Raw genomic sequence first — 20,595 nt, 5'->3', positions numbered from 1 at the left:
AAAGCAAGACCCTTTCACCAATGGAAAAACAAAAAATAGTTCCGATGGAGCAAACAGCCCCAGTGTACAGGTACAGTGAGAACGCTCAATGCAAAACGTACACAGTATGTGTGGAGAGAAGCAACCCCATGACATACATAGATAAGGTTAACGGACAGGAAAGAATTGAGGGTTTCAAACCCCTCAATTTCCATAAACTTACGAGGCGTCTCAACCTCAAAGACCAGGTAGTTACGGTCAAGGAAGATGGGCCTACGAGGGTAAAAGTTTTTTGCAAATCAGCGTCCTGCGCGAACAATTTGGCATCCGACAATCGCTTGGTCACATTAGGGCTAAAAGCATTTATTTCCTTGAGAGATACCCATAGATTTGGGATTATTAAAGGCATCCCCACAGATTTCACAGAAGATGAAATACTTCAGGACATTAACTCCCCGATAAAAGTGGCGAAAGTTCAAAGGCTGAACTTCAGATCTAAGGAAAACAAAGATGTCTTCCTTCCATCTCGAACAGTCAAATTAACCTTCGTTGGCTCTGACATCCCCAAACATATTTCAATCGGTAGCGTGAGGGTTGAGGTTGATCATTATTTAAACAGACCGAGGCAATGTTTTGCTTGTGGCAGATTGGGCCACATTGCCACTAACTGCAAAGCGAAAGTGAGTAGATGCTTAAATTGCAGTGGTCCAAAAGATCAGTGCGATGGCAACACATGCGGGAAAAAATGTGCTTTATGTGGTAAGACTGACCATGACGCCAGAGACAGGAAGTGCACCATCTGGGTCGAACACCTGGCGATTATCAAGACGGCAGCAATAAAAAATATCTCCATGAGGGAAGCCACTAAAGAAGTGAAAAATTATTACGACTCACTGGACTGCGATGTTGACTGTGACGTTGCCTTCCCTCCGCTGGAAAAAAGAGAAAATCAGAACAACTGGACAAGGAATCCTCAAGATGAGTTCAACAGAACCATCAGAGGGAGCAAAAAATTCAGTTCTGCTGTCAAATCAAATCTACGTCAGAACACCAGAACACCCTTTCCCAAAGGTGACTATCAAGAACCACTTACGCCAAATCAAACTGTTTTCGAACACTCAACGTACACGGTTGTATCTGAGTACCAAAAAATACTGGCGCAAATCATCAAACTCATGAACAACATCTCTTCAAAGATACAAGATCCATCTTTGGCAGAAGACATGCAAAAAATAAAAAAACAGACTGATAAACTCAACATCACAAGCGACTTGACGTTCGTAGAAATTGCAAATGGTAAACATCCTACAATATAACATTCAAAGTCTAGCTAACAATAAGTCTGAAATTGAATACTTTGCTAATACTTATGGCTATGACATACTATCCCTACAAGAAATCTTCACTTTTAACTCGTCCCATCATTCTCGGTACCTAAAAGGTTTCAACCTTATGTACAAATTCAGAGAGGATGGCTATGGTGGAGTTGCCCTCGCATTTCGCAAAGGCATAAATGCCAGGCCAATGACCTATGATACCAACATGGACATCATTATTGCTAAGACCATGAACCTTACTCCAAACATCACCATTGCCTCCATATACATGCCCCCGCATACAACTACGGCCACTTTCAAAGTAGAACTGGACAAGCTACTTCAATTTCTGAGCAATACCCCAAACACCATAATAACGGGCGACCTAAATGCCAGGTCATTCATACTTGGGGACTCCATTGAGAATAGTAAAGGGAGGCATCTCCAAACGCACTATGCAGATCTGACTTTAGACTACTCAACAACGGTTCACTAACCTTTGTGGACCAGGTAACAAACGGCAAAACAAGAGCATCTGCACCAGATGTCACCCTTACTAATTCCATTACTATATCCTGGTCCTGGAACGCGCTGGCACAACCGATCTCCAAAAGCAAGCATAAACCAATAGCCATCCACAGTAACACCATTGTAATTCAACAGAAATACAAAATAGGCCTCCTACATCTAAAAACTGCCTTGCAGTCCATCCCTCCCACGGAGAATTTGAACGGTCTGACAGCAGAAATCCAAAGCAAAATTAAAGAGTCGACATTCAAAATCCGCAAGGGCTCCTCCCATAAACCATGGTGGAACAGTGGTCTGAAGACACTATTTGTAGAGAAAAGGCAAGCTCTGAGAGCCTACCACAGGGATGCCAACCACACCAACTTCATATCTTTCTCGGTTGCAAACAAAAATTGGTTACAAGCGGTGAAAGCGGCTAAGAAAAAAACCTGGGACGAGATTTGGGAAGAACTGAGTGTCGAAAAAGACACTAAGGTATTCTGGAAAAGCATAAAAAATTTTAAAAATTTTCAAGAGGAAGAATCCAGCAACCGGATTTGGGATGCTGAAAATGACCAGAAATACCTAGACTTTCTAAGCTCAAGCTACAACAAGCCAACTCCAAATAATATTACATCCAACTTACCGCCACCATTGCTGCAACAAAATTTTACTCCTGAGGAATTCGCTCTTGTCCTCAACAAACGGAAAAAGAACTCTGCACCGGGTATTGACCAAATTACGTACACCTACATTCAGTGGCTTAGCCCTCCGGTCAAATCTGCTCTCCTTACCTCCATTAATGAAACCTGGCAAAATTTAAACCCTCCACAGGAGTGGTCTGCTATTAAGATAGTTCCCATACCCAAAATAAATAAAGATCTGTCAGACATTAAAAATTTCAGACCCATATCTCTAATTAATGTTTTCGCCAAAATCCTCAACACACTTGTCAAAAACAGATTAAACCATTTCATTCTAGAGCACAAAATTCTCCCTCCCAACAGTCATGCCTATCAGAGCGGATTATCCACTGTGACATGTCTAAATGACATCCTTCTCGCAATCTCCATAGCCAAAGCAAACAAACTGCAGGCGCAAGCGGTAGTTCTTGATGTATCCAAAGCATATGAAAGTGTAGATCTAAAAACCCTTGAATCTAAAATGATCTTTCATAAAATACCAGCCGAAATCATTATCTGGATCTCACGGTTCCTGGCCAACAGGAATCTAATCCTAGGTGATGCGAAGGTGGGAATTTGCAATGGTATACCCCAAGGATGTGTCTTGAGCCCCACGCTATTCAATATTTACACGGCCTCACTTCATAAACCAGTCGACCCCAACATAGAAATCTATCAATATGCTGATGATTTTTTCATATTAGCCACTGGCAAAACAATTATGGAAACTGAAGTCTCCATTAAACAAACAGTAGCCCTCATTGACGAATGCAAAAGCCTAAACCTTCACATAAATCCGGACAAATCAAAATTCATTACCCTTAAAAGAAATAGTAGTACACTACACCCCTTGAATCTTGGCAATATCAGCATACAGCAATTCAAAAAGATAACCTTCCTTGGCAAGACAATTAACTCATCTTTAATATTAAAAGACCAAACAATTGACACCATCTCTAAGGCTAAAAAAGCTGCTAGAGTCATCAATTTCTCTACTGGGCATTCTTGGGGCCTTCCTCCCGAAAATAGCATCAAATTGTTCAGAGTGCTAATACGACCCATCCTAGATTACGCCGCTGCCACATCTGTATTAGCACCCAAATACCTGAATAACAAAATCACCTCAATAGCGGCCACAATCCTAAAAAGATGCCTAGGGCTTACCAAAACTGCTCCCCACCTGTCCACCTTTGCTCTGGCAAATGAACCGCCGCCCCATCTCAGAATAACAGTTTTAGCAACTAAGGAGGTAATAAGGCTCCATGCAAATCGACCTCATGTTTTTCGGAATGTCCAAGAGAGTGCAGATGCTAAAAATGGCCTCTCTGCAACCTACAAACGTTTCTCTCACCTCTTTGACCTCCTGAGAGCTGACATAAAATCAAGCCCTCCACATACCTTACAAGTGGTTATAAATCAGGCGTCAGGCAGAAACATTCCAAAAACGGCTTTAGCAAATGAGATCAACTCCTCCATATGCAACTACAAATCCAGGAATTTCGAAATATTTGCAACAGATGCCTCTGTCAGAGGAGGTGATGTAAGCATTGCAGTGGTCAATGATCATGCTGAAACGGTGGGTCAGTACAGGCTAAATCAAATCACAACATTATCAGCAGAACTCCAAGCGGTTTGGCTAGCCACTAAATACGCGTTGGATAAAGGTCATAAGAAAGTGGTCATAATTACTGACTCCCTACATGCGTGCCGGATCTTGGGCAAAGAGTCTACCACTCACTACATGGTAAACGAAATCCACAACAACATCAAATGCATGAACGGTGAAGAAGTAGTCATAATGTGGTGCCCGGCAAGGAGTGGCATCAAATTAAATGAAAGTGCACATCTGGCAGCTGCCGAAGGCCAGAACAGCGCCACGCTGATGAACTGTCACCTAGCACCCATAGATTTAAACCTTCTGGTTGCCAACCAAATAGCAGAGGAGTGGGACTCAAGCTATCAAAATGACATTCGCTCCAAAGGGAAATTCTTTGCAAAAATATTCCCCCATGTACCCATAAAACCTCCGAAAGACCTTTCCAAACAAAAGGTGTCGCGGATAAAAACTGCCAACAGAATCATGTCAGGTCACTCCTATAATAAACCATGGCTCAAAAAGATGAAAATCATAAGAAATGACAGTTGCAATACATGCAATGCGCAGGAAACCTTAGACCACATCCTCTTCAAATGTACTAAGTATATCCAAATCAGAAATAATTTTAACTGGGATAGATCCATCAACTCTGTCGAGCTCCTGCTTGCAGAGGACCTAAATAAACACCTACTAGAAATTATCACCTTTCTTGAACAAGCAGAAGTAAAACTTTAGCACTTAAATAAAGCCTAGGTAAAAGCCTAAATTTTTACGGTTATAAGTTGAAAAATAAGCAAAATGAATCTTACTTCTTACTACTCAATCACGTTAACAAATTAAAAATTTACAAAGCAATATAAGGCCCAGGAGCCCATATTTTTCGTAGTCATGCTGGCAACATAGACAACAGTCTAGCCAACCGTGTCACGGAGTCATCGTAGGTGGTATCTGGTGGTATACATCGTTAGCCTGCCGGGACAACGTGGGACAAATCAAAAACACACACACACACACACACATACTATCGAATACGCCTCTTTCGAAATTTTTCCACGATCGGTGCAACCCCATATCGACACAGATGTGCTTATTTCGGATGTAAACAAAGAGTGTTACGCCACTAGTCCAACGCAACATCTTCGTCTCCATTACTGCGAGACCAACACTCTGAACCATAGACGGTGACAGGACGGACTACACTGCGGTAAATTTTGGATTTGAGTCATCTGTTGATATGGAAGGCCACTTGTGCTAATACGTGAAGCAAATTCATAGCGTAGTTCATCATTGGCTGATAACATTGATCCGATATGTTTAAATCGCACAATTCTGGGTGATTTGAATACAAAGGTGAGATGTGACAACACCTTGCTCGGAGGTGTCATGGGGAAACACGGTCTTGCCAACCATAACGGTAATGGTGGGGGGTTCGTGGATTTCTGCAACTTTTCTTGATGGCACATTGTTCAAGCACAGAGCCTGCCATTGGGTCAGTTAGGTTTCAACTGACTGACGCCGACCACTTCACGATCAGCAGTAAAACTAGGAGTTGTCTTCTGGATGTGCGTAACGAGAGAGGCATAGAAATCGGCTTCGAAAGGAATCACCATCTGATAGTCGTCTACGTTCGCTTGCGTGTTGCGTCCGCCACTTCTCGTAAAGTTGGGGAGTTGCGACCCCCTAAGTTCAACATCGACCGCTTCTATAACCCAGCTATCACTTGACAGGAAGAGCTATCTTGCTGATGGGACGGCATATATACTGAGCAACCCGCCTCAGAACAACGATGAGGATTAGGCCGCAATCGAAAATGCTCTTTTCTCGGGTGCTTCAGAGGGACTGTCGGTCGGTAAGCAAAGCACCGTTTTTGTCATTATCGCAGCAGAAGTATTCGATATCCTGTATGCGTCGCTGTTGGCGTGTCGATGAAGATCTCTTTTAACAAAGGAACGCGCGAGTAACAGCGATGACTGTTTTTTTTTATTCCCATTGACTCCTTGTAAATTTGCCCATTGGCCAGCGCTTTATCGTTGAGAAACTTATGGTAGAGGCGTTTCTTTCCACGGACCTTCATGAGTGACCCCGAGGGTTACATATGACACTTTGTGGATCGCGTTTTTAATTTGGTCCAACGATTCTTCGACATTTGTATTGGTTGGTAATCACGTAAGTGAGGTCAGTTCTTTTTTTTTCTCACGAAATCGTCACGCTACTTTATTGGTAACCTGATTCGGAAGACAATAATCAACGGGCGACGTTGAGGTGCGATGGTCTCGTAGTGAACGGCTTTGCAATCACTGATGGTGATAAAATGTCGGCGACTTATGAGGATATAGAGGATTTACGTTTTACTGTTCTCACTATAAAATGGAGGAAGATGGTCTCATCATCAGCATTTGATAAAGTATGTATTGAGAAGTACGAGGTCGTGAGTGTCCGCAAAATCGACTATCATTGTGCGCACCAAACCCTTTTCCCCCATGGTACCTGTTGCCCTCCGCCTTTTCACCCACATGACCATTCAGGTAGCCCACAGTGATGAAATAGTAATCAGCAGATACGTTACAAGTCATTGGACCGAGAAGTTGCCAGAAGGCATGATATTAACCTGTCTGTGGTGCGTATGCAGCGAAGAAGTGAATCCTGCCATCAGCTGACATAATGGTGAGCTCCATCAGCCAATCACAAAATTACTAAACTTCTTTAATGGCATCACCGATCCTCAGAGACGGCGGTGTCAACATCATACTAAGTGTAAGGGCGACCAAAATATAAATGTTTATTCCCATTCTCACCGCGCTCGCGTGCTATTTTAAATCGTTACTTTTGGCATGACACCATTGTAGAGCGTAAACATCAATACGCCTCTTCCGAAGGGTTCTTGCGGTCTTTCCAATGAGGGTACCAATATTTAGCGTGCAGATACGTATTTGTTTTGTTCGGGTTAATTTACTTACGACGCGATGCCATGTTTCAAGGCCCATGATGCCGCGTCAACTGAGGTAAACGCCCTAGCATTTTGCCGAAGCTTTAAATTTAACAGGGTTATTTTCTTTTTTAACGAAATTAAAATCATTTTCTTGGTCGGTCTATCGCGGGACTTATCAGCAAGAGAGATAAGATAGAATTTAGTAGAGATTCGGCGAAAGTCACTCCAGACGAGAGGAACCAAATCCCAACAGAGCTTGCAAACTCTGCAATTTTCGGTAACGGAACAAAAGAATTCACTTTTGGGGCTACTCGTTCAACATGCTGAGTAAGTTGTGTGGATTACCGCTGAAGGCACAGGCATGCCACTATGCCAGGCATGGAATTTGCAGATGTCAAAGAAGAGGAGGCTCTACCAGCCATAAGCAGCACGAAGAACGGTAGTGGTTCTCACCTGGATCGGAGGCAGAATTTCCTAGTGCCAAAAGCGTACCAGTATACACGGCCGGTTTGAAGAAAATAGGACAACGACCAGCCTCAATAAAACAGGCACTATTGTTACCAGTGGCAGCGACTTGCTGAGAATCGAGCAATTTAAGTGTCTCAGACCGGCGCTCTTAGGCAATGGTAGACTGTGCTACGAAATTGCTTCACACATCGACTTAACCTGGTTTAAGTAACACTACACAATTTTATACATCTCTGATCGACACATCATCAAACGTCTTAAATCCGAAATTCATCTCAGCGTCATTTGATGTATGGCCCTCTACGGTTTGGAATACTGAGCGGCCAGCAAAGGTACGGAACGCCTCCTCGCGGTAATGGAGGCGAAGGTGTTGCTTTGCATCAGTGGAATAACACGTTTTAATCATGTCTGAAGCTAAGACCTTGGCGATCGATCGTGGAGAAATTGCGAGAGAGGCGTCTTTGACGATATGGTCATATGATCCGAAATTAAGATCAGCCTGAACTTCTAAGCCCATGGAAAACGACTCAATGGCGGACTGAAACAGCGCTGACTTGACATAGGGATGGTGATTTTGAGTCGAGCTCGAGACATCAGCCGGACGAACTTTACTACCAAGAAAAGTGGTGAAATTTAGACTTTATTAAATCAGGCGTCATTAACGTTGGCGAATAGTTAATTCGATCTGAAAGTTGGGCATCTGTTTCCATAAAATGAAATAGTTTTAGGTTGGAAATATTGAGGGTATGGCAGCTAAAACTAAATAGTCGTGAAAGAAAATAGGGTGGCACACTGAAAAGGAAACTTTCCGTGCAGCGCAAGAAATGAGTATCGGTTTTGGAGTGGACATGATTGCTTCGCACAGAAGAATACATATATTCCTATATATCGGTGAGGTTATTAGCACTGGTAAATTGGTTCGGACAATGAGCTACTTCTAAACTTGACTGTGGGAAGGCACTGGAGAAGCAGTTATTGATGCCACTAATGAAAGTGAAATAACTAGCGATCAGCACGTGCAGAAACATTTGAAGTCAAGACTGGACTCAGTGTACACAGACTAGACAAGGTAATATCATCCGACGTCACTTGGGTCGTAATTGTCGAGTAGTCCGTTTCGGTTTGAAAATCGTTGCGAATATTCTATTGAGAAGTGTTGAAATTTGTGGTTTTAATGTTTCTATCAAGACAAATGTTTGTTAAAAATTGTAAATGGTGAGGTACGCGATAAATGGTTGTGATAGTTATAAAGGCAAAAGAGGAAACAGCTTGAGATTCTTTCATTTTCCGAAAAATGAGGTAATTTGCGAAGAGTGGAGAAAACTTGGTAAAAAATGTAAGAGGATCGACTTCAAAAACGCTCGTATGTGTTGAAAACATTTTGTGCAAGACGATTGTAAGCTCGAACACATACTTCTGGGGACTTTGCAAAGCAAAAGATGCATAAAAGGTTTTGTGTATTTCTTTTATAAAGACATTTGAGTGTGTGTGCATTTGTCCCATTAGTATGTAGCACTAACTAATGCATATATTATGTGACGTTCAAGTGACGTTAATACTCAAAGTCTTGAATTTGCTAAGAAGTGACAATTTCGCCCTATTATAACTTTGTTAGTAATAGTGCGATTTTCACCAAACTTGATAGGATCATAGTCTACATTGCTGCAACTTAAGGAAGGTTCTGCAGCCAATTACTGAAAATTATGGTAATATACTATTATTAACTTTATTTGAACAGATATCGGTATGGAGTTTATTTCGGGGCCTATGCTCTTGCAAGTTTTTCTCTGAACTTTTAAAAGACAGGTGTTCTATTGTTCACAATCGAATGCAACATTCTATTTACTTACGATAAATTTTATTGATGACCTCATTTTTCGTCGCAATATTAACAAATCTGTGATCATCTTACCAAATTGGAATCTCGAAATCGAATATCTCTGAGACTTTTCTGCCGCTTTTCATGAATATATATTTTATTCATGGATAGAGATGTTACCTATAAATTTTCATTGATAACTTTCCTTTAGCCATAATAGTTCCAGAGGTACAAGATCTTCGTTAAATTTCACTACACATTATATCGATCCAAGTGACATCACCAGAAATTTGACGTTTCGTATTGATGGACTAGAGCGTTCTGTTCTCCACATTATTCCATAAATTTTCGTTGTTCTTTGAAAAAATTTGGATAATGAGTAATAACCAGCAGCCATGGCTCATGCGAATGGCTTAGGAAAAGAGCAAGAAATACCAGAAACCCACCCTAATAAAGCTTTTGAAGTACAACAGCCATCCAGCACTTATAGCTACTCTCTATCCAGAGGTAACCGTCTTGGCACATTAGACCTTTGTGTAATACTCGTTGCCACAAGTATATGCTGCATAAGCAACATATTAAATGATAGGTAAAATGCGAGTCGGTTCCCGTTCCAGATCCCCGTATGTACATAGATTAAATTCATCCCCAATTTCCATTTCTTCATGTTTCCATTCGTTTTTCAAAGGCATTGGAATTTGAAAATGAAATCCACATTCATCATCATTGACAGCGTAACAACCGGTATGCGGTGCGGGATCTAGGTCTGCTTTAGCATGGAACTTCAGACATCCCGGTTTTGTGTCGAGGTCCAGCAATTCTATATGACTAACTGCTGTCTGGCGTCCTGGTCCACTTCATCTGAGGCAGGCTCTCACAAGTCTTTTTTTGTGTAAAACAAAACCTTATTGAAATCGGTTTGCTGACTGTTTGTCTATCCGTCTGTATTTTTTTTGGCTGGGGAAAATTCATCATAGATACGCATTTTGAATTGAGGACGCGCATGTCGGACTTTTACCGACTAAAACCTCCCATATTTTCTTTACACTCTGCCTGCGGATTCATCTTTCTGGTATTGCTTCGCGGGGTTGTTCAGTTTATTAACTGTTTATGGAATAGCTGCTTCTCCTTTATATGCTGTTGATTGCATTAACTTCGCTTTTATTCCTTTGTTTAGATTCGTCTTCTTTTAACCGTTGTTGCATCTGTCTTACCCCTCCAACTATTGCATTCCACGCGGTATCTTTTTCTTCTTTTTCTTTATCCTTAGTTCCGTTCACAAGCGGGGTCAGCGCGACGTGATGAGATGTGCCATTTCATTTTATCAAAGGCCTGATCTGGATGTACTCGTAAGGACTCGCTAGCCGTTTGGTCGCTTACTATAGGTGGTGACAGGACCGACGACATTACGGTAAATTTTAGATTTGAGATGTGCATTGATATGATGATGTCGATCACAAAGAACGCTAGTTGTAAAATGCACTTCATCCAGGTTGCGCTAATGCGTAAAGCAATTTCCGTTGACTGATAGCGTTGATCCGAGATATTTTAATCACTCAATTCTAGGCAGGTCACTGCCGCTGACAGTCATTGTGCCTGTTTCATGAGGATCGCTCGTTAAAAATTCAGTTTTATTCAGATTTATTCTGAGACGGTGTTGCATGGGGCGATCATTCAATTTTTAGACAACTTGTTCGAGATTATTTGTGCTATTAAGTGCCAGGAAAACATTTGCATAAAGCAGGTATAGGACCCTGGACGTTGGATATCCCGGGTGACAGTGCCCACAGCAAGAAAAGAGGGGATTGTTTAGAGGGCGCTTCCTTGATGGACATCGACAGAGATACGAAGCAGTTTTGATACACTTGCCAAACTTTGAACGTTACTGTTCGGATCCTGGTAGAGAAATTCTGGTACTAGGTATCCGATTTCACCATATGGCTAACCTGATTTTCCACCGTTAAAGGGAATCCCAGCTCAATCTTGAGGTTTCTCCTTAAGCGTTCGAATTTTGGGCAGACGAAGAAAACATATTGTGCATCTTCTTCACATGTAGGAAAATCTGACGATTCATTCAAACCCAGCCTCAGTACCCACCATGTCTGCTCAACAATTGAGTAAAGTCGTAACTCGTCTCGCCATGGTTTCGTGTAGTCCACATCCTAATATTCGGGATTAGCCTGTATGTCCACCAACAATTCTTTGCTTGGTCTCATACTGTTTGCCAGGCAGCCAATGACCTCATTCGCTTAGTTGGCTTGCTAAGGCTCGCTTCCTGCTTCTCGTACAAGCGTCTTGCTTTAACGATTAAAACATCCACTGGAATCATATCCGCAGTTACGCAAGCTACCTCATACGACTTTGCACATTTGGTGAATCATGTGGGGAGAGCACTTAGCCAATATGCAACTTGAAACTGTCTGCAATTTTCTACAATTTTTAATCGTTGATGCCCACACTGGTGCTCCGTATAAAAGAACAGAGCTGAGGACTCGCGATGCAAGTAATCGTCGGTTGTGTTTCGGGTCGTTTCGGGTCCTTGCTAATGTCGAGCTCATGTTCGCTGCTTTTTGCCCAGTAAGCTTCAAATGGAGTGGCGATAGCTGGGAGCGAACGGTATATGAGCCGATACAGATCTAAACTGCTTTTTGTTTTCGCCGCTTTGTTAAAAACTCCGTTTTCTGTTAGGCAAGCTTCAGCCCGATGTCTTCAATCCAAGACTTGATCGTACAAATAGCCTTATCCGCATACATTTTTACTTGGTCGGGGTGATTAGATGTTATGACCACCCCAACTTAATCTGTGAATCCCGCGATAATAGGCTGCTTAGGTATTGGGAACCGTAGAAGGCCATCATATATTATATTCCATAGCGACCCAGAACAGACCTCTATAGAACTCCGAATCAAGTAACTTCCGCTGTCGGAAATAGTCGAAGATTATTGTTAATATATAATTTGGCGCTTGTACCGCGATGAGCGCTTCGATAATACGGCTCCATCTGGCAGACTTTGAATCAAAAAATCATCGAAAGTCACCAGTGCGCTGTATTTTCTTCGTCAAAGCCTTTCCTGTCTAGTGCAAACACCACTTTGGTAGCATCAACCGCTAACCAAGCCTTCCGGAAGACAAACTACTTATTTGATAAATAACCCCCACTATCAATTATTAGATAAAATCGATTATATATTATCCGCTCGAGAAACTTGGCTCGCATATTGGCCTACCTAACTTCAGGATTAATACAAGGTTTTGTAATTTCCACTCTGCGGGAAGATCCTTCTTTTAGGCAGTGTGTGAATCCTTGTGTGAACATTCTTGGTACCATTCTTATCGCCAGTTTTAGAACTTCGTCTGCGGTTACTTGCGAGATGTCATACGAAAAGTAGTTTCCAGATGTTGTGGAAAGACTGTCAAACGATCTCCCACACCAATCAGGGATACATAACAGAAGGCGACCTTTTGTCTTTTATTGCCTACATAACAAATTTGTATGAACCTTTCCATAGGTCAAAATCGGGCTCATTATAGATTCGCTTGAAGCGATCGTTATTATTTTTCGTGATGGTCCATTGTAACTTTTTACGCGTATGTTTATACTCGAGATATTCCGGCGTGTTTCTTCGGCGTTAACTTCGATTTCTGGCCTCCAAGCATTTCGCTCTTTGAGCGTCCCACCAGTAATTGGGATTCCGTTTGTAAGAGTGTAAACTGCGACGCCTTATCTACATTTGTTCTAATAAACTTAGTACACCACCGCAACACCTCCAGAAATATATCTTCATTAAGTGATTCTGATAACTAACCTGGTTCTAGTCTCTTCAGATTGACAGTTATCGCTTATCAATGGTGATATATACCGTCTGGTGGTCACTATGCGTATACTCCTTGCTAACATGCCGGTCTATATGCTTGACCAGCGAGTCCCTTACGAAAGCAAGCTCCATGATAGGGTCTAGTTCTTAACGCCTAAAAGTTTTTACCTTTCCGGCATTGGCCAGGGTGATGCTGAGACAGGAAAACACCTCGCCAGTCTGTCTGTATGCCTGACATAATGACATGATAGTGTCTTGTCTTACATCGCCTTGTCGCCTCGCAGAAGGTATTCTTCTCCTGCTCTGTAGTGCAGAATGCAAACCCGCACGCTTATATTTTCAAAACCGATAATAGCAGGTTTTATTTTTTGGCTGACGAGAAAATGTGCAACACATTTATGCTTTTCTTTTTCGGGGTGCACATTGGACTCCATCAAGTATATATTTTGCCACCGGTGCCTTTCATACTGGTCAAAGGAGGAAAACAGTGGGACACTACTTATTCCTTGACGCCGTTCTGGATTGTATCGATGGCTATGCAGGGGTATACTGATGCTGGACGGTTCGAAAAGAATGCCAATTGCTCCGGAGTAAGCTGACGCGCAGTATGATTAACGCACTGCTCGTATTTTACGGGACCATGTTTATTTTCATTTATTCATTCAGATCGCTAGATAATTCTAAGGTATTGAAACTAATGCCAACAGTCCCACTAATTTTTTTATACTGCGACGTATCGAGGGGCACTTTACTGTGATTACCTAATAATCGGCATTATTTTGAAATTATTTCACGTTCACATTTATGGTTTAGTCATTCCATCGATAATATCATATACGATATAAATGCGCTTCACTTTTCGAGCTTTTACATTTTCGATTGTTACTAGATTATTCTGGTTAATGTAAAATTTACTGGGCTGAGCACTTTCTTCTCTATTGATTTTTTTTTATTCGAACGAAGGAAAATCGAAGTTCTATTCAAAATGGTTTATTACAGAATAAATTTATCAACTTAATTATCTATAAATTGTTATATCACAGAACGTTATTCACAATAAAATCACAACACAATGCACTGCAGGAGATTCAGGGAGAATTATCCTTTAACATAGGCATTTTATCTGCAGAGTGGATGTCTCTAAGGCCTTTGATTGGATTATCTTATCTGATTTCCGCAGATATGTGAATGGGTCTCTGGGCTTCGAAAGCAAAATTTCACTTAAAGTTCCTAAAAGTAAAATTTGCAGTCACCGCTCGATTGGAATAACTGTACTCGGGTTTTCTGCTGCCTTCTCCTTCTCGTAAACTATGGCTTCGTCATAAGAAGGAGGCATATCGTATTTCGGAGGACTAGGAGTTCGGCTGCCAGCTGTTAATAGACCAGAAATGGTGAACAGCGAGGACACTGAAATAAAAATGAAATTGTTTAAATTTACTTTTGGTTCGTGGCGGGATGAATTCTGATGATTAATTCTAGATTAGATCAATTTAAGGAACTCAATCTTTATGGTTATGTTTTATAAATGAAAAAAATAAGTTATTCTTGATTATATCTTACCTGACGTTCCTGTTGGACTCTGTACCTGACTCGCCACACTGGTTTGCGTTTGCAACCGCTGCTGATTGTTCCTTATGCGACCATCATTTGCGAATGTCTCCTTACCAAAGGCCCTCTGGCATGCCACAATCTTACAAATAAAATACTGGAAATAGTATTCAATTTTCAAAATAACTAACTCAAAGATCACTAATGGATGCACTACTTACAATAAGAAACACGACAACAATAACGGTCAAGGGTATGTAATTGAGTGAATCCATCTTCATCGATTCGTTACTCTAGTTCACTAGTTAACTTCACTTTTGCAACTGTTCTTTCCGCAATACATGTCATACTATTCATAGCAGTTAGAGCTGCTCGCTATGTAGAACACGAGATAAGATAAGGAATCATGCATCGGTGACGAATACTTACCTGCCTATTTGGTGCTTCTCGATAAGGTTGAAGAGCTTTTAGGACGCGAATTCAATGCATGTACATATCTTAATTCATATGTTTGCCAAAACTTGATTAGTGGCAGATACTATAGAATTTGAAATTAGCAGAAAAATAATGTGCTCATGTGTTCTTATGTACACACCTGGAAAATTACTAATAGATCTTGAATATGATAGTAGTAATTGGTTCTTGCATTTTTCCTGTGAAACTGTTGCTAATAGAACAGTAAATCAGTATGCCATTAATACTTTTAATAATAATTCGTGTGCATTGAACGCACAACAGAGGAAACACCTTTATCCATGCTCCGAAGTTCACCAGGTAAGATTGTATCTTTTTATATCAGGCCGTCCAATTCAACTTTGCATGCTACCAATAAACAATACTGTTCGTAATTTTTTCACGATAGTCTCGAAGATATTTATGAATTATATCATTTCCAAAGAAATTTGTTATTATCACTGAAATTTGCACTGCATATTCGGAGAAATTGGAACATAAGATAACACCAGAAAAGAAATATCAAAGGCATATTTAGAAAAGAGATAAAGTAGATAAAGTATTTAAGGCGTAAAATACAATAATAATATTGATCCGAATTTTCAGAACAAATAAATGAGCAATACCCATAGTAGTAAATATTTTCATAGGTATGGTGCAGACGCGGATGTTTTTATTGTTGCCATAACGGATAAACATTGTTAACTACGTACTTACAAACGCATTTTGGGACAATTTTTAAATAAACTTCAATCAGGTTGTTGCATCTCAATTCATATCTTTATTTTACGGTTCAAAAAGTTACTTCTGATACGAGGTTTTTGCACCTGAGGAGATGCATGTTAATTTTCTCAATTATTAATCCTTTATTATATAAAAACGAAAACCAAGCAATAAGACGCGCTACGTTCCACATGGCCAACCCTTATCTACCGCCAACATCTCAGCTAGGCTTTGTAAAAGAAGAAGGTTGTACATAGTTGGACTTGTTAATCGGCAATGGAATCATTATTTGATTACATGATTACAATATTCGATATCGGTAATCTATTTAGTGCTTCCACGTAGTTATATTGCCGGATGTGAGGGTGTTGTTTGTTGCTGACATCGTGAATTTCTCTTGATCTAAGAGCGTAGAAGGAAACCATCTGTTTATTACCTTTGCATCTAAATCAGGTTAAGTTTTAGTTACTTTCACGTTAAACATAATGCAAGTGGTTTTAATCAACCTTAATAGCAAAGAATGTGGCAAATCTTGGCTGTTGGCAAAGCCACCGCTCAACTGAAATAATAAAGCCACAGTAGTAAAGAAAGAGTTTCCAATTTTCCTGTATACCTTTACTCGGGCAAAGTACCTCGAGAAAGCTATTCACTCTCTATATGGGTGATTGATCTATTGGATCGCTATACTACAACTGCATCCCGCAGGAACTTGTCCCTTACAACACAGCTATAAGAATCACCGACAATCACAATTTAGTTTTAATTTTAGTTAGTAATTATTAATAATAGCTGTTCTCGCTAATAATAACTAACAATAGCTGTTTTCGCTTTATATTTCACACCCCATTCACCTTATCTTTGACGAAGCTTTTCGGTCCGTTAATCCTCCGTTGAGCTCGGCGACCAGAGTTGTTTATGCTACTTTGCTTCATAAATTCATGATGAATTGTTTGGAGAAGATTAGCGTATTCAAGGCGGGTGGAATTATTAATCCTTTTCTTCTTTGAATTTTGACTTTATAGTGGGTGTGGTTCTGGATACTAAGCTCAACTGCTTCCGAGATTTGTCCAAACCGTCGATCGCAGAGAGTAATTCTGCATTTGCGCATTTCTTTTTATTGATTTACCCTTTTCTGTTGGGATTTTTAGGCAATAGTTTTTATTTTTTGCTGTAAGTTGTATATCTTTCGTGATCTTCACTGGTATGATTAGCTTATCTATTAGAGTGCAACTCATCTTCCACTTGTTGGGGGTGTTATTTTTACGTTGAACTATGTTAATGAAGAGCGAGATCACGCTCTCTTATGAATTTCTCACTTTCACATACCCGGAGAAATCAAGTAATGTTATCCAGACCGCAGGGTGTGTATGGGTTGAGGGAAAGGCGCAGCACTCAGATTGTAGTGGTCCATTATAGTCAACGCTCCGCCTAACCGAGCACCCCAGATTTGCTTATGTGTGGCAGGATTTCGGTTAGTTGATATGGTGGAACCTATAACTGGAGTGCATCAGTACCAAAAATCTGATGTTTGAAAGGTTCATACTAAGGGGACGCACACAGGAAATGTTGGATTCCGCTTCCTCATTATACGGTGAACACAGGTAGTGTTTTTTTTCTGTTCTTATACGGAGATGGAAAATCTAGAAAGCCACATCGGCTGAGCTCTCCGGTCTCTTCGCCTCCGGGGGCCATCATTTATTAGCTCACGGGGTTGATTTGCTTTTAAGCACTCACGATTTTCGTCCTTGAAGTTTTCCTTCTCCTCCTCACCAGCTCATTCTGTACTTTTACAGTTGCGAAGGAAACCGTAAGTCAGTTCTTCTTCGACGTTAGCATTTCCGCAACTATGCTCTCTGGGCTGACGTTCTTTCCCGGCGCCTCCTCTCCATCGCGAACATTGGGCAGTAAAACATCTCATAATCGGCATCCTGCCATTGAATGCAGAACAATTCAGCGAATCATCCAGCCCAAAGCGGTGAAAATGCTTCCTGCAAAAAACAACATTTCTGTGTTCCATATGCCCTTCATGCGTATTGCAATATATACCAATATTTCATTTGCCCGAATGTCGACCGGGGTCATGCCCGCCACTACCCTGTATTGCCTCATCTGATGAGGTTCTAAAATCGCTTCAAACCATCAAGACCATCATCCGGTAAACCCAGTTCACCTGCTTCCGTCTTTGAGAGTTTGATGCCCTATCATGCGAAAATAATGAACATAGAAGACCACAACTTTGAGATCGTTGAAAATTTCTCCACTAATGATAACAGCTATGACGAGGAATTTTTGGTCCCGTACATGAGGATGGACGAGTCCGTAGCCTACATAACGATGAAATCTCTAAGCGATATCTCCTCTAGTTGGGGATAAAATCCAGGCTGCGGTGGGCGGGTCACTTAATCCGTATGGATGAGAATGATCTACCCCTGAAGTCTATAAGGCTAGAAAAAGAAGACGAAGCAGACCCTGCCTGAGATGGAGTGTTGACATAGGTCAGGGTGCCAGACATCTTTTAGGGATATCGAATTGGTGGACCTCGGCGCAAAACCGGGGCGTCTGGAGTTCCTTCTTAGGGCAGGCCTAGACCGGATATCGGGTGGTTCGCTGTTGATGATGATGATGGTCCTTGAACCAAATGCCACCACCATAGTTTCGGTATGACTCACTAATTATAGGCACATCGATATTTTTCTCACGGATGGTTTGTGAGAGTACATCCTGAGCCGCTTGGCAATGGTTGAGGTTGATTGTCTCAGCCTTATCTACGACTTGCGTTGAGGGCTCTCTTGCATTCCGCTCACCTGCTGCCACCTGCAATGTACCAATGGTCCACTGGGCAGGCACGGCTCCGCATCTCTTGCATTACTTCGACCAGTTATCGACACCGAAACATGCCTTCGCGATGTGACCGAAGCCAAGGCAACTAAAGCACCTTTTCAACAACACCTGCTCCCTAGGACGACACATAAGACACATGAAACGTCCTCATCACCTGCTCCACTTTTTTGGGAGTTGAGCCCTTTTTTCTCTTAAGTGTTTGCTGGCAAGTTGACCCATTAAGTCATTCGCATAGCCTCTTTCCGGATTCTCCCTGATGCTGAGCACATTGCCTCCTACAGTGTACTGTAGTGTACCATTACGGTCTTGAATGAAGTGCTCTAACACGCTTCAAGGACCTGATCTAATATGGGCTGTTGCGTCAACGATTATTACTGGGTTTCCTGCACGGTAACTTTAACTTTATTCTTCTCCTTCATGTTTGGTTTTATTTCTGGGTATCCTCACCAAAGCCAGTTTTTATCCACGTGCATAAGTACTCATTCACAGTTGAATCAACTTCTATCCGACGTGAAATCACGATACAAGTCCCACTGCCACCAGGGAGACTTGAACCACGACCTTCCGTACGACAGCCTAGTGCTCCAACCACTCAGCTATCCAGGCACGTTTATTAGATATGCTGCAGTATTATATTCATCTTGAGGAGGGAAAAACCATTAACCTCGGCTATTACTTAGCACGTAGCGTTTGAAGGATAAAATCGCGCCCAGCTATTGAATTATTGCCAGTCAGAATTTAGGCTCTGCCACTTGTCCTCATAGAAAGCTTTTTCCCAGATTTTGATCGCAGCATTAACCAATCAGGGGATTGTTCTGCGGCGTCAAGCAGCTTGGGTATCGTTGTAGATCGCGATGTGCCTGTTCTTTAATAGCACGGGAATCATCCAGGTTGCTGCGCTAAGGATCGCACACACTTCAGCCCGGAAGATCATTTCATATTGTCCCAGGGAAAAGATCACTTCGCGTTTTTATCTGAGAGGTAGAAGCAGGACTTCAGAACTTTATTTCGTTTTTAAGTCAGTAGTGTAGAAGATCTTAGTAAATTCCGTCTTTTGAATCGTTTCAATTGTCTCTGAAATTGAAGATATATGGTGATCCGAGAAACATTAGGCATTACAAGAACTCAATTCAGTTCTCCCAATGTCTGGGGTGCAAAAATGAGTAGTACCTCCAGAGCTGCGCTGTCGCGCTCATGGCGCTGGTAATTCCCCAGTTCTTTATACTCACGCTACCTCACATTGAAGACTTTTTTGTCTCATCTTATCCCCCACAATACGGATTCATAGGTGAGCATCGCCCTAATAATAGTAGCCCAGTCACTCAAGCTTCCAACCTCCGAATTTTTTCGGTCAAGATCGATCGATATAAAAGGTGGCATAAAAAAACAAAAGGTAAAGACCGATTGACATGAAGGGTGGCATAAGAAACAAAAGTTATATAACGCTGTGCACTCCCGCACCGGAAGGAGTGGCAACCTTCTCGGGAGTGGAAAATTTTATATGCGAATTACCGCAGAAATCGATTAAATGGTCACGACGATGATCTGCGGACTTAAGCTGACTTTCGGGGAGTCTTCCTCTTCTGTGAACAAAATCGTGGACAGTAAAAAAAGACATGCTCCGGGTCCTCATGTGTGCAACCACATTCAGGGCAAAATAGAGAATCATCCAACCTGAAATGGTACAGATACTTCTTCTATGCCCTGACACCCAGGGTCAGGTGGTAGATAATATCGCCATGTCGTCGCAGAATCCACTCCTTAATACGGGCAATCAGAGTGTGGGTCCAGCGACATTCCTGTCACTCATCCTACCGTTACTGCCACTTTTCCAACGACTCTTGGCTTGCCATCTTTCGGTATTTTGTATCCTTTTCAGGTAGATTCATTCTTCTTTTCTCGTACAGACAGCGTGCC

At 41.6% G+C, this 20,595-nt stretch overlaps 1 protein-coding gene and 1 long non-coding RNA gene across 3 annotated transcripts; both read right to left on the bottom strand.

Moving 5' to 3' along the window:
• Positions 1–14,087: 14,087 nt before the first annotated feature.
• LOC119646694 lies at positions 14,088–15,036 on the bottom strand. 2 transcript variants are annotated; one of them, XM_038047258.1, is made up of 3 exons: positions 14,883–15,036; positions 14,674–14,818; positions 14,088–14,520 (listed from the first exon to the last, which is right to left on the bottom strand). In XM_038047258.1, exons 1-3 carry the CDS (start codon positions 14,940–14,942, stop codon positions 14,363–14,365), a joined length of 363 nt encoding a protein of 120 aa, XP_037903186.1. In that variant the 5' UTR covers positions 14,943–15,036; the 3' UTR covers positions 14,088–14,362. The 2 variants fall into 2 exon arrangements, with proteins under 2 accessions (XP_037903186.1, XP_037903187.1); XM_038047259.1 differs by having other exon boundaries at positions 14,674–14,803; positions 14,883–15,035.
• Positions 15,037–15,694: 658 nt separating this feature from the next.
• On the bottom strand, positions 15,695–16,667 carry LOC119646695. The gene is made up of 3 exons (XR_005248763.1): positions 16,451–16,667; positions 16,307–16,396; positions 15,695–16,239 (listed from the first exon to the last, which is right to left on the bottom strand). It is a non-coding gene; the product is annotated as an uncharacterized LOC119646695 (long non-coding RNA).
• Between the last annotated feature and the right edge of the window lie 3,928 nt (positions 16,668–20,595).

The sequence above is a fragment of the Hermetia illucens genome, chromosome 1 (assembly GCF_905115235.1).
Source record: "Hermetia illucens chromosome 1, iHerIll2.2.curated.20191125, whole genome shotgun sequence".
NCBI classification, from domain to species: domain Eukaryota; kingdom Metazoa; phylum Arthropoda; class Insecta; order Diptera; family Stratiomyidae; genus Hermetia; species Hermetia illucens.
Note: the sequence above shows the minus strand (reverse complement) of the source record. Positions and strands in the feature narration are given on the sequence as shown.

Coding starts and splice junctions, on each gene's coding strand:
- LOC119646694 (XM_038047258.1), bottom strand. CDS start 14,942: ATGAAGATGGATTCACTCAATTACATACCCTTGACCGTTATTGTTGTC. Junction 14,819..14,882: donor TTGTTGTCGTGTTTCTTATT/GTAAGTAGTGCA, acceptor TACTATTTCCAG/TATTTTATTTGTAAGATTGT. Junction 14,521..14,673: donor GAGTCCAACAGGAACGTCAG/GTAAGATATAAT, acceptor TTTTTATTTCAG/TGTCCTCGCTGTTCACCATT.